The sequence below is a fragment of the Myotis myotis genome, unplaced genomic scaffold (assembly GCF_014108235.1).
Source record: "Myotis myotis isolate mMyoMyo1 unplaced genomic scaffold, mMyoMyo1.p scaffold_m19_p_3, whole genome shotgun sequence".
Taxonomy (NCBI): domain Eukaryota; kingdom Metazoa; phylum Chordata; class Mammalia; order Chiroptera; family Vespertilionidae; genus Myotis; species Myotis myotis.
In genome coordinates this window covers 162,439,437-162,453,046 of record NW_023416335.1, presented here as the reverse complement: position 1 = coordinate 162,453,046, position 13,610 = coordinate 162,439,437, and the positions used below count along the sequence as shown (strand labels likewise).

Here is a 13,610-nt window from a genome sequence, read left to right as displayed (position 1 = left end):
GTGCCCTGTGATGTCAGTCCAAGCTGCTGAGATACAAATATGTAGTGTGCTTGTCCCTTGGTCTGAGTTTTACAAAAATTGCCTCTAAGCTTTAGGAATAGGGTGCTGGTCATAGAAACCAACATCCCAAATCTGCATGCAGAGAATTCAATAAGGACTTCAAAGTTGCTGCCAGCATTGTGCACAGACAGATAATAAGTGTGGAAGAGTGACATAAGTGTGAGCTAGAAGATCTGAAGAAGTCTCTGTAATTGTCATCACGAGGAGCCAGTGGGGTGATGTAAGGCATAAAGGAATATAGACTGAAGAACTGTGAAGATAAAGGATGATGGAATCCCATCACCCCAAAACATACCTTCTTCTTTTCCTTTTCAGCTACTTACAACGCTTAAGGGTTTTCCCTTAAGGATGAATGTACTGTGCATTTCGATTGCGCCTAATTCTGCCTCTCCAAGCACTCTCATGTAGCCTTAAATACATTTGATGTGTGAGTAGATGCGCTGAAACCCCTCTTCTCCAGCACTGTGCCACCGACAGAGCAGCTGCTGTTGAATTTTAGCATGCCTGCAGTGACGTTGCTGTCAGTGCCCGACCTCGGCATTAGGTGGCTCCTCCATGACGCAGTGGGCATGCTCAGGAGCACCTGAGAGCTCCAGTTCCCACCGTCCCCAGCAAGTGCTAGCTTTCCATCCAATCGGGGTCTGCATCCCAGGCTCCTCTTGCTTTCTTTAGAAGCCGATTCAGTGGCGAAGTTTTCTCTCACAGGTTCTGATTGATTCTGTATGAATCTTCTTCATTTGATTCGTGTTGATTTAGTTGACTTGTCCCATTATAGATCCAGCTTTCTTTTCCCAATTACAGTTGGCATACAATATTAGTTTCAGTATTCTACATAGTGATCAGACATTACATAACTTACAGAGTGGTCACCTGATAAGTCTAGTACCCGTCTGACACCACACTTAGTTATTTCAATTTATTGACTATAGTCCCTATGCTGTACCTACATCCCCATGACTGTTTTTATAACTGGCATTTTGTACTTCTTAATCCCTTCACCTGTTTTCACTCAGTGCCCCAACCCCAGGCCCATCCAGCAACCATCAGTTCGTTTTAGGTACCTTTGAGTTTGTTTCTGTTTTGTTTATTCATTTATTTGGTTGTTTAGATTCCACATATAAGTGGAAATATGTGGTATTTGTCTTTCTGTCTGGTTTCTTTCACTTAGTATAGCATCCTTAAGATCCATCCATTTTGTTGCAGATGGCAAGATTTCCTTCTTTATTATGGCTGAGTAGTATTCCATTGCATATATGTACCACCACTTCTTTATCCGTTCTGTTACAGACTATTCTTGAGGCCTCAAATTGCCTTCCTTCAGAGTTCAAACACCAGACTAACCCAACCATAGCCAGAGTCTCAGATATCAGGAGACTCAAAATGATCCTGGTGTCCTTGAGACAAGTTATTTTTTGAGTCATTGAGTCATTTAAGACCAATACCATTTTGTGAGTGTGTGAGTGTGTGTGTGTGTGTGAGTGTGTGAGTGTGTGTGTGTGAGTGTGTGTGTGTGAGTGTGTGTGTGAGTGAGTGAGTGAGTGTGTGTGTGTGTGTGTTGGGCAGGGGCGTCTGTGGTGAAGGGAGAATCCCCAGAAAGGATCTCCCTTGAAGTGTTTACAAGGAGTGTTTACAAGGAGCTACACTTTTCCCTGCCTAATCTGGAGAATATATCAGGTAAAAACAATACTGAACCTACTGCTTTCAGCCACCTGAACAACTTCAGTGATTCCTGTTTCCTTTCCATCTCATCAGGGTCCTTGCCGATAGAACATATTTAAGCTCTTTGTAGCTTATACTTAAGGTTGCAGGTGATAACTACAGATCATTTCAAGATAAGAAACACTAGTTTAAGAACCTTGGCTGATTTTATTCTTCACTTGAACACCAAGACAAGATTTATCTGATTATCTATGGCAGCTGAGAAAGAAAACTAACGACCTCTAATAGGCATATTTTATTATTGGCAAAGATATTCAGAGCAGGAGAACTAACGAAGCAATGCAGCAATTTTTTATTGATTACCTCGGTGACCTAGCACAGGGTTTGGCAGAAGTAGATGCTCAGAAATGCTCGTTGAACTGAATCTTGCTGAGCTTGGAGTGGTGGGGAGTGTTGGTGTGGCAGGATTTCTGCTGGAGACCTAGTACTTTTGTCCCTGTACTGAGTTAGATCTAAATCATTGGAGCTTTACTGCCTTTCTCTAGTCCCATATTTTCCTGTTCTCCCTCTCCTCTTTATCTTTATGTTCTGCTCTACTCATTCTCCACCCACCAGCACACACATAAAAAAATAATAATAATAATAACAACAACAACAACAACAACCCTGGCCAATGTAGCTCATTGGTAGAGCATCAGCCCACACACTGAAGGGTCAGTGGTTTGTATCTGAGCTGCAGGTTCATTCCCCCACCCTGCTCTGGGTGGGTGCAGGAGGCAACCAATGGATGTGTCTCTCTCACATCGATGTTTCTCTCCCTCTCTTCTTCTCTGTCCCTTTCTCTCTCTCTCTCTCTCTCTCTCTCTCTCTCTCTCTCTCTCTCTCTCTCTCTCTCTCTCCCCTCCTCTTCCTCTCCCCCTCTTTTCCTTCCACTCTCTTTAAAAAAAATACCAATAGAAAAAATACCCTTGGGTGAGGATTAAAGAAAAAAAATAGATGCAAGGGTAGCTCAGAGGAGACGACTGTAATTGTGTTCCTGGGTAAGATGCCATTCCAGTTCATTTCCCCTTTTCTAAGCCCTGAAGTTCACATCACTTTTACCTTTACTGCCTGTTCCTGCTCAAACATTCCTCCTATCCCCTCTCCTAGTAGTTGACTCCCTTTGTTAAAACTGATGAGACAACTGTTGTAAGCAAAGAACGATGAATGGCTGGAGCTGAATAATGTGAAGAGGGAATTACGGACCTTAAGAAAGATCATTCCTGTTTGACCGCTGGTCCCTCTGGATTAATGGTCGCTAGATCGCTACAATGTGAAAAGCTAGCGTTGAATGAATAATTGTTCCCTGCTTTCCAGACCTTCAGTTAGGAAGCCCTGACATTTTAACCCAAGTATTAAAATTATTATTATTTAAAATCAAAGAAACAGGCTCCTACCTACCTGTTTAAAACTACAGTGGAGCCCTAATGGTTTGGCTCAGTGGATAGAGCATTGGCCTGTGGACCAAAGGGTTCCGGGTTCGATTACAGTCAAGGGTGCATACCTAGTACCTTGGTTGCAGGCTCCTTCCTGGCCCAGGCCCTGGTCAGGGCGTGCGCAGTAGGCAACCAATAGATGTGTTTCTCTCACATCAATATTTCTCTCTCTCTCTCTCTCTCTCTCTCTCTCTCTCTCTCTCAGCAATGGAAAAATATCCTCGGATGAGGATAAAAAATATTTTTTAATAAATAAAACCACAGTGGAGAATTCCAGAATTCTGTAAATAATGAAAAAGTCCTGCCTGCTCTGCCTCACCCCTATCCGGTTGTAGACATGCTCACCGGGATCCAATAAACTTAGCAGAATTCAGTCAGGGGAGCCATCAGCTTTGGGGATATTTCAAAGGCCTGGAGGTGGGGTGTAGGCAGAGAATAGTGTAGTTTCACTTCTCAAAGCAGAAAAGCCCTGGGAGAAGGAAGGGGAGAGAGTAAGTAAAGTAAGAATGAGGACGTAGTGAAGGTACTTGGCATTACTTATTCTCGGGTTAAACAGTTTGAAACACTCCCCTATAGAGGTAGCTGGCTGTAGCTATTGCTGCCACAAATCACTTACTCATTCTTTTCTTAAAATATATATAATATATTTTTACTAGAGGCCCAGTGCATGAAATTTGTGCATGGGTATGGTCCCTAAGCCTGGCCAGCAATCAGGGCCAATCGGGGCCTTCTGGCTGCCGGCTGCCAGCCGGGGCCTTCCTTCCCTGGCTACCAGCCAGGGCCTTTCTTCATTCTGTGCTGACCCCTGGTGGTCAGCACACATCATAGCGAATGATTGAACTCCTGAGGGGACAGTTTGCATATTAGCCTTTTATATATATAGATTGATTTCAGAGAGGAAGAGAGAGGGAGGGAGAGATAGAAACATCAATGATAAGAGCGAATCATTGATCGGCTGCCTCCTGCATGCTCCCTACTGGGGATCGAGCCTGCAACCCGGGTATGTGCCCTTGACCAGAATTGAACCCGGGACCCTTCAGTCTGCAGGCTGACACTCTCTCCACTGAGCCCAACCAGCTAGGGCAGTGGTCGGCAAACTGCAGCTCGCGAGCCACACACAGCTCTTTGGCCCCTTGAGTGTGGCTCTTCCTAAGCCTTAGGAGTACCCTAATTAAGTTAATAACAATGTACCTACCTATATAGTTTAAGTTTAAAAATTTGGCTCTCAAAAGAAATTTCAATCGTTGTACTGTTGATATTTGGCTCTGTTGACTAATGAGTTTGACGACCAATGAGCTAGGGCATACTTACTCATTCTTTTATTCAACTGACAAATGTCAAGTGTCAGCACAGTCACTTCTCTGGCATCTCTGCCTTTCCGGTGCAATTGTAAGCTCTGTTAGGATGGGGACTCGTGTTCATCAGCGTTTTCCCAGTGCCTTGAAAACTATAGGTGCATAAACATTGTTGAATTGAATTGAGAGAAGCCCCTGCCTTCAGAAACCTCATGGTCTGCCAATGCCACCATCTTGGTGGAATTATGAGGCCCTCTCTGGAAACAATTCCCAGTAGCCCTGAAGTTGAGACCTGCAGTACCCTCTCTGAAAACGTCCAGGAGCAAGGTAAGGAAACCCCACAAACCTTTGGACATCTCATCCCCCATGTTAACTCATTCCTCCAAATCAGTTACTTCCCCTATTCCAGGCACGTGAGGCCAGTAAGTTTGCAAAGTTGTGAGTTACTTTATACACTTCCTTATTCACCTAGTGAGCTTTTCTAGTTCCTAACATTCTACGTTATGTTACTTTTGATGAAATGAAAAAAAGCCTGAAGATCTACCCTTTGCTCAGTAAAGGTGGTTAAGAGATATCTCATATCCCTCTAGGAATCTTCTTGGTGCCCCACAGGGCAGAGAAACGCCTCTTTGCTGTCTGGTAAAGACTTGGAGCCTAGTCTATATATATAAAAACCTAAGTGACCATTATGACCAGAACAACTGGTTGACCAGTCGCTATGATGCGCACTGACCACCAGGAGACAGGTGCTCAATGCAGGAGCTGTCCCCTGGTGCTCAGTGCACTTCCACAGCCAACCTCCGCCAGTCCCTCCCCCTGGCCAGCAAACCTCCCGCAGTCCCTACCCCCATCCATCCCCCAATCCAGCAGGCCCCAGCAGCAGCCAGTAGGCCCCAGCTGACAGCCAGCAGGCCCCGGCTGGCCTGGCCCCAATAGGCCCTGATTGCTGGCCAGGCTTAGGGACCCCACTCGTGCACAAATTTCGTGCACCTGGCCTCTAGTTCGTTATAAAACATTACAATTGTGTCAGCTGTCAGAAATGTGAACAGTAGCTGCTTCAACCTCCACGTGCGTGCTGTGCTGGTGAGCAGCAGACATTTGGAGATGGGAGGAGGTAAAAAAAGAAACGGAACCAGATTTCCAAATATGTACTACAAGAATTTATGGAAATAAGAGAACCTTTTCATTTTCTTTCTTTTAGGAGGGGGGGAAGAAAACTAAATTTACCTTGGAAACGGAGGGAGTTCTATGAGGAAGAAGCCAAAGCACATTTTCTTCACAGACTTCCTTTCCCACGCAGACTCCCACGTGGCGCTTACTGTGGCCCTTAAATCTGAAAAACCAAGGCAACCATTTTCTTAGCAACCAGGGAGCCAATCAGAAACCCAGCAAAGCACCCCATGTAAAATAAAGCCATCACCACGGGACCATCCAATTGGTTGGAAAAGGGAAAGTAGACTAATTGAAGGTTTCCATCTTGTTGGTGGTGAAATGTTGGGAAACTTTCCTTTATTCCATGAATGATTTGGTTTTGTCAGAAGAATTGGGCGGGGGGGAGGGGGGTGCCATTATAGCCAACCCTCTAGAACCAATACCGTGCCTCTAAGGATTATCATGCTGACAGGTTTGCAAAGTTACATCTCCTAACATTCTCCAGGATCAAGATCCTTGGACTTTCGGAATCCTAGCTATTATATTTCACACTCAATTTGGGGAGAGCTTTGTTCTGTAGGGCCTCGTGCCCAGGTGGTTGTGGCTGCCAGCTGAATGGCTCTCTGCCTTTAGGGTCTAAGCATCCTTTTTGGTCTTTGCTTTATAAACGACCTTAGAGATCATCTAGTTCAGTGATTTTCAGTCTGTGTTTATCAGAGTCCTAGGATTAGGGAAGTCCCTCAGGAAAGGAGTAAGTCAATTGGACTGGCTCCAAGCTCCTCTTCTTGTCTCAACTAGAGCAATTCCTGGTTTATGTATTTTACATATTGGGGCTTACGTAAAATCATGTTTGGAAGAAAACAGGTTCTGTTTCTAAAAGAGACAAACAGAAAGAGAGGGATAAGACAAAAGAAGGAGAGGGGAAGAAGATGAAGCAAAAAGGAAAGGATGAAAGTGGGAAAGGGTAAGAGAGGACGAGGAAGGACGAGGAGAGATAAGAAAGGGGAAGGAAGGGAGGAAATGTAACAACATTCCTTACTGAATTATGAATTGTAAACTCACTGACTTATACTTCTTTGGAACATACGAACACATGGTGGCGTGGTTGATGATGCCGATCCTGCTATAAAGACAATAACAATAGCAAATATTTCGGCAGCACTTAGTATGTGCTAGGGCAGCTGTTCTCACCTGGTGTGCCAAAGCACACTGGTGCACCGCAAGAGTTTTTAAAACATGCAATATCGATTTAATCAGGGGTACTGACCTCTTTTCCCTTAGATTGTCAAATTAAAAAATGACAACAGCCAACACAATGATAACTGTCCAGTGTGAATGAATCAAAATTATACCTTTTTTTTGGTCAGATCAGAAAAATATATATAATTTGGTGTACCGCAGAATTTTAGTCATTGGCTTATGTTGTTCTAGGGCAGCGGTTCTCAACCTGTGGGTCGCGACCCCTTTGGGGGTCGAACCACCCTTTCACAGGGGTCGCCTAAAACCATCGGAAAACTCACATATAATTACATATTGTTTTTGTGATTAATCACTATGCCTTAATTATGTTCAATTTGTAACAATGAAATTGGGGGTCACCACAACATGAAGAACTGTATTAAAGGGTCGCGGCATTAGGAAGGTTGAGAACCACTGTTCTAGGGTCTTCTGAGGCACTTTAATTTAGCTCGTTTAATTCTCACAGGAAATTGAAATCACTCGCTCAAGTTCCCACAGTTAAGTGTTGAAGCCAGCTGAGATTCCAGAGGCTAAGCTCCTGGCTGCTCTGCGTGCTCCCAAAACAGATGGGTTGAATTTTGTTTATAACCATATCATCATTATTAACAGGGAAGTGACCTGGCCCCTCTGATCCTGCCCCCTCTCTCCCTTTGAGAAGGAAAACCGAGGGACACAAGGGAGAGTCTGCACTTTGTCCTCACGTGATCGCGGCGATGATGCCCCGTGAGGATCTGCAGCCGTCTCCTTTGTCCCCACACTGGGATTGAGGGGCCACCTTTGTTCTTTACTCCCTGCAGAGCTGGAAGAGTCCCAGAGGAAGTGCCCGCCGTGCTGGTATAAATTCGCCAACACGTTCCTCATCTGGGAGTGTCACCCCTACTGGATAAAGCTGAAAGAGATTGTGAACTTGATCGTTATGGACCCTTTTGTGGACTTGGCCATCACCATCTGCATCGTCCTGAATACACTGTTCATGGCGATGGAGCACCATCCTATGACCCCACAATTCGAACATGTCTTGTCTGTGGGGAATCTGGTAAGACAGAGCGCCATCTCCCAGTTTTGTGATCTGAACGTGTGCTGCCTGTAGGACGTGTTTTTCTGATACTGAAAGCAGGGGTTTGGTTGAAGAGAAAGTAGTAGTTAATTGGAAGGCAAATGCTCCCACATATGCCGCGGGCCCCAGCCGCTTCTGCTCACTGTTGTGACCCCTGGGCTGCTTCCTCCTCCTGCAGAATCGAGAAGACGTCCGTCCGCTAGGAGCTGCTGGCTGAAAGCCAGCTGTGGTGACGGAATGGGAGGCCTGGCACAGGCTTCAGTAGCCTGAGCCAAGGACTTCCGGGTTCTTCTCGTTCTGCTTCTCACATTGATTCCTGCATCGGTCCAGCAAATCCCTTCCCCTCTCACCCTCAGTGACAACCACCAGACAGTGGGGGAGCTCTGTAGTGCATTCAGTGTAGCTGTAAATTGGCCTGCACGGTCATACTCACACCCAGGTGGGGACTGTCTCAGGGACATTTTTAACTCCAGCTGGTTTCCCCTCCAGTCCAACTCCCGGGCTGTCATCCAGTTTCCATTCGTTGATCTGTGCCAAGTTTATTTTAATGTTAGCTTAAGTCTTATATGTCATTTATGATATTAATTAGAAGATAATAATACACTTTTAAAAAACAGATTACACAACGGATTCTGAGGTCAAGTAGTTGTGATTTGGGGATTATCTGTTTTACTTCTTTGGTGCAAAAATCAGGAGTTGGTTGGATTTTATAGATAGTAAGGAATTAGTCGGAAAGAATCCTCTAGGTCGTCCGGGCCTCTCTATTCTTTAGGAGTCGCGCCATAGGCATGTCTAATCTTTTGTTACCGTTTAATTTGAGCATAATCTCTGCCTGGTATATGTTTTTTTTCTCCTCCGTTCCTGCCTTCCTCACCCTTCCTGTCCGCCAACTTCTCACCCTCCCTCTCCCTATCCTTCCCTCCCTCCCATCACCTCTGTCTCACTCTCTATCTCTTTCTCTGCCTGTCTCTGTCTCACACACACACACACACACACACACACACACACACACACACGTTTCCGCCTTAAGTGCTAATGCACTATTAAAGCATTATAACATCGTGTTGAGTTCTGATTCTGAAAACACATGTGGCAAGAGCGACCCTGTCCATTGAGTTCCCTGGTACACACCCAAGATGATTCTGTGGTCTGTCCAGTTTCCATGTCTAGGTTAGCTCACTGCTTGATGTGAACTCATATGCAGCCTGATGAAATACCCATAGTCTTTTTTTTTTAATCCTCACCTGAGGAGTGAGGATATTTTTCCATTGAGTTTTAGAGAGAGTGGAAGTGAGGGGGGAGGTGGTATGTGGGGGCAGGGACGGAGAAGAGAAGCACTGATGTGTTAGATGTTTCTGACATGGGTTGGTTGCCTCCCACTCATGCCCCGACCAGGGCCGGGGATTAAACCTGCAACTGAGGTACATGCCCTTGACGGGTAATAGACCTGTCCGAGGGCCAACGCTCTAACCACTGAGGAAACTAGCCAGGGCTGAAATACCCATAGTCTTGAACTATGTCCAGGAAATGTGCTCACTGGCTCTGAAAGGTGCCTCAGGTAAGCTTGCTGTATAGCTAGCTGGCCATCAAGCAGAATTTTGAGTCAACCAACAATATTCTATAGATATAAGTTTTATTGTATTAGCCATGAGTTAAGTAATAAGAAATATGACTTGATGGATTTTGTTGGTGGTGGTGCTGTTGCTGCTGTTTTCCTTATAGCATTTTTTCTCTCAAAGTATTTACAGAACAGGTTCTCAATTTCCAAGGGAGTCTGAGAGACCTTTTCACCTACTACCAGCAGAATGGCCCTCAAACCAGCAAATACCATGGTTTTTCCCTTTCTTAAAAATCTAAAGAGATGTAGGGCCACACCTAAATTACAGTTGTGAGCATTCAGAAGACCTTGCCCAGAACCACTGGTGAAGAAAGAGGATATGAGAGAAGGTCATAATATTTAGGGACTCCATGAGGCACACTAACCACAACCAGGTTCTGCAATAAGCAAGCACTGGGTGGGGTGGGGTTTCCAGGGGGAAAGTAAGGGTACAATTAGCAATGGGGATGGCGAGTAGTGCGTGGCCAGGATGCTTTGGATTGGCTGATGGGTTACATGTGAGGGCGATGGGAAAGAAATGAAGAATAGTGCCTAGATTTAGGGGCATAGTTACTGCAGGGGAAATGGCACGACTGAGGAAGGAACAGGTTTGGAGTTTTAAATCAAGAATTCTATTTGGATGTATTCAGAATGAGATGTCTATTTATTCAGAGTGAAGATGCCAAATGAGGCAGTTGGATATGTGCTGGACCTCGGGGAAACTTGCATTATGAGTGTTTTCTGAATAATAACATAAGTTCAAAAATGTACTTTCCTGCCAATTAACACACGTGCTGAGTTTGGCAGAAAGAACACAGAATTAGAAGTCAGAAGGTTTGGGTTTTGATTCCTGTTTGATGCCGTTTAACCTTAAATAAGCCATTAATTTCTGTCCAGAAATGTTGCAGATCTATAAAATGAAGCTAATACCATGTCATCCATCAGTGGGTGGGAGGATAAAATGAGAACTTAAACCAAAGTTTTTGGAATCATGAAAAGTACTCTATAAATCTTAGGAACTGTATTAGTGTAACTCAATAGGAGAACTTTCAAAGGCTTGGAGATTTGGGCAAAGTCTTTGATAGAAACCTGAGAAAAAGAGGATAAGAAAAGGTGAGACTAACCCGATGTGAGCACACCCTTGTCGTCTTGTTGGAACGAGACGCTTTTCCCACAGCCAGGACAGTGGTTGGGTGCGTCTGTCTGTAGAGGTGCAGAGAGGTGTCTCTGAGGGAAGATGAGAACTGTCTTCTGTAAATCTGTAATCCCTGCCTCTTCTGCCCTCCCCACAAGAAAAATCTAATAATAGAAGGAACCTTACAGATAATTCAATCCAACGCCCGTGTTTTCTAAATGAAGTTGAAGCCCAGGGCAGCTATGTGACTTACACAACTTTTGTATTGTTTTTCATGATTCTTTTCTTGCCTTTTTTTGCAACCAATTGAACACAACAGTAGGTTTATAAGGTGGTTTTTTAAATAGTCGTACTGGGAAGTTTCAAGTACAATATACACTTTTTTTCTTTTTTTTTTTTTAGAGTAAATTGCTGACACAGCCTTTCACCCCCGAATACTTTAGTGTGTGTTTTTTATGGACAAGTGCATTCTCCCACAGAACCTTAATTTAACGTCAGAGTCAGGGAATTAACATGGATTCATTGCAGCCATTTAATTCTCAGGCCCCTTCAAGTTTTTCCCATGGGCCCCAGTAATATCCTTTATAACAAAGGATTCCGTTTCAGAGTTACAGATTGCATTTAGCTGTCCTCTCTTTCATCTTCTTCAGCCTGGGCGAGTGCCTCAGTCTTCCTTTGACTGTCATGACCATGACACTTCTGAAGACTACAGGCCAGATAGTTTGTAGAATTCACTCAGTTTGGGTTTGTCTGATGCTTCCTCATGATTAGGCTCAAGCTATGCATTTGGCAGGAATATCACACAAGTGAGGCTGTCCTCTCATTGCACCTGCCCAGTGGCACACACTTTTCATTTGTGTCATTACTGGTGATGGTGACTTGGTTGAGGAGGTGCCTGCCAGGCTTCTCCCCTGTAAACTTACTCTTTACCATTTATAATTAACTAGTGGCCCGGTGCACAAAATTCGTGGGGGGGGGGCCGACGAGGGGGGAGCTCAGCCCAGCCTGCACCCTTTCCAATTGGACATCCCTCTCACAATCTGGGACTGCTGGCTCTTAACCGCTCACCTGCCTGCCTGCCTGATTGCCCTTAACCCCTCTGCGTGCCTGCCTGATCTCGCCCCTAAACTGCTCTCCTCTGTCGGCCTGATCGCCCCTAACTGCCTCTACCTGCCTGATCGCCCCTAACTGCCCTCCCCTGCAGGCCTGGTTGCCCCCAACTGCCCTCCCCTGCAGGCCTGATCTCACCCCCAGTGGCCCTCCCCTGCTGGCCTGATCTTGCTCCCAAATTCCCTCCCCTGCCAGCCTGGTTGCCCCAACTGCCCTCTCCTGCCGGCCTGATTGCCCCTAACCCCCTGCCAGCCTGATCTCGCCCCCAACTGCCCTCCCCTGCTGACCTGATCACCCCTAACTGCCTCTGCCTCAGCCCCCACCACCATGGCTTTGTCCGGAAGGAAGTCAGACGTCTGGAAGATGGCCGGTCGACTGGGTCTAATTAGCATATTACCCTTTTATAAGTATAGATAAGTATTTGTGATGAAGGTGCTTTAAAACTATCTGAATTTTCTGTTCTTCATTAAATTTCTGATTCAGTCCTTTACTTAATTATATCAGTATGGACTCATGGTTTTCAATGTTATCCAGTGAGTTAGAACTGTCATTTACTTCGATGTTTACACCATTCCAGACTGGGCCAATGGGAGTCCCTTCAGGCTGGCTTCTGGGTCCTTTCATCGCGTCCTCATTACTTCCTTGTTTTCTGGTACCACTAGATTTCCCAAGCTAATTTTACCTTTTTCCTGCCTCAGGCCTGGAATCAGCCATTTCCCAAGGAACCCTGGGTTAGTAGAAAAAGATATTTAGAAGTGAGGATCTATTGGAGCAATATGCAGGCCTCGGCCCTCTCAGTGCAGGGCTAGCTGCTGCTCTTAAGCTAACTGTCTATGCTGAAAACCATGAGTTCATGCTGTCACTTCCAGTTCTAACCCAGCCCTGCAGGATTCATTCTGGTTTTCTCCTTCCTATGTTTGTAGCTCCTTATCTAACAAAAAGAAACCTGGTTGCCATTGTCTTTAGCATGTTAACTTACTTGATCAGAAGCCACTGTTGCCTCGAACAGCTGGATGCCCTCACACTGTTCAGACTCCCTCACCGGTGTCCTCCATGTGGACCCTCCTCACACTTCTCAGGCTCTGACACCCAGGCAAGGCCACCCCACACATTCTTGTTTCCCTCACCCCACTTAGATTTGAACGCCTCACATTGGGCCTCCCCCACCTGGATCCCCCCACTTCACCCCACTCCAAGCTTCCCCTGCATGAAAGCTCTCCATCCTGCTTACACTCTGATACCCTGTGCTGGGCAGCCATCCTCATCCCAGTCAGCTTGTATTGGGCTGCCCCCCAAGATGGACCCCCTCTTTGGCCTGCACAGGCTCTGACCGCCCACGCCAGGCTACTCCCGTGCACAGATGCTCTGCTTAGGCCCCAGCACCTGGCACCGGCCTCCCTCCTGTGGACGCCCACCCAAGGGATTTAGGACTGAGCCATTTGAGGGGTTGGGAATATGGAAGGAAGGGCAGAAGCTTAACCTGACATGTAAGTTTAATTTCTGAGATTCTAAGCAAAAAAAGGGAAAAGTTATTGCCCTTCTTTACCAAATACACATGTTATCATTTCTTGACTACAGCTTAACCACAGCTTAGCTAGATTTTCAGCCAGAAGGAATTGTTTTTATATTTTAATTTTTCTTTCATTTGTATCCTTGTAGCCTCTTATGCATACTTCTTTTTAAATACTTTTCACAAGTCTGGGGTTTGCTCCAACTCGAAAGATATGCCAACTCTGAATTCAGGACATTCTATTAGAACAGCAGTTCTCAATCTTTTTTGGTCTTATGACCCCTTTATACTCTTAAAAAGAGCTGAAAAGCTTTTGTTTAT

The 13,610-nt window shown here is 45.4% G+C and overlaps 1 protein-coding gene across 1 annotated transcript in view; it reads left to right on the top strand.

Annotated features, from left to right (window-relative positions):
- Nucleotides 1-13,610, top strand: part of SCN8A (sodium voltage-gated channel alpha subunit 8) — a 186,059-nt gene that overhangs the window by 131,818 nt on the left and 40,631 nt on the right. Inside the window, exon 14 of the mRNA XM_036300192.1 lies at nucleotides 7,678-7,916. Coding sequence (XP_036156085.1) covers nucleotides 7,678-7,916 — 239 coding nt within the window. The remainder of the gene's footprint in view (nucleotides 1-7,677; nucleotides 7,917-13,610) is intronic.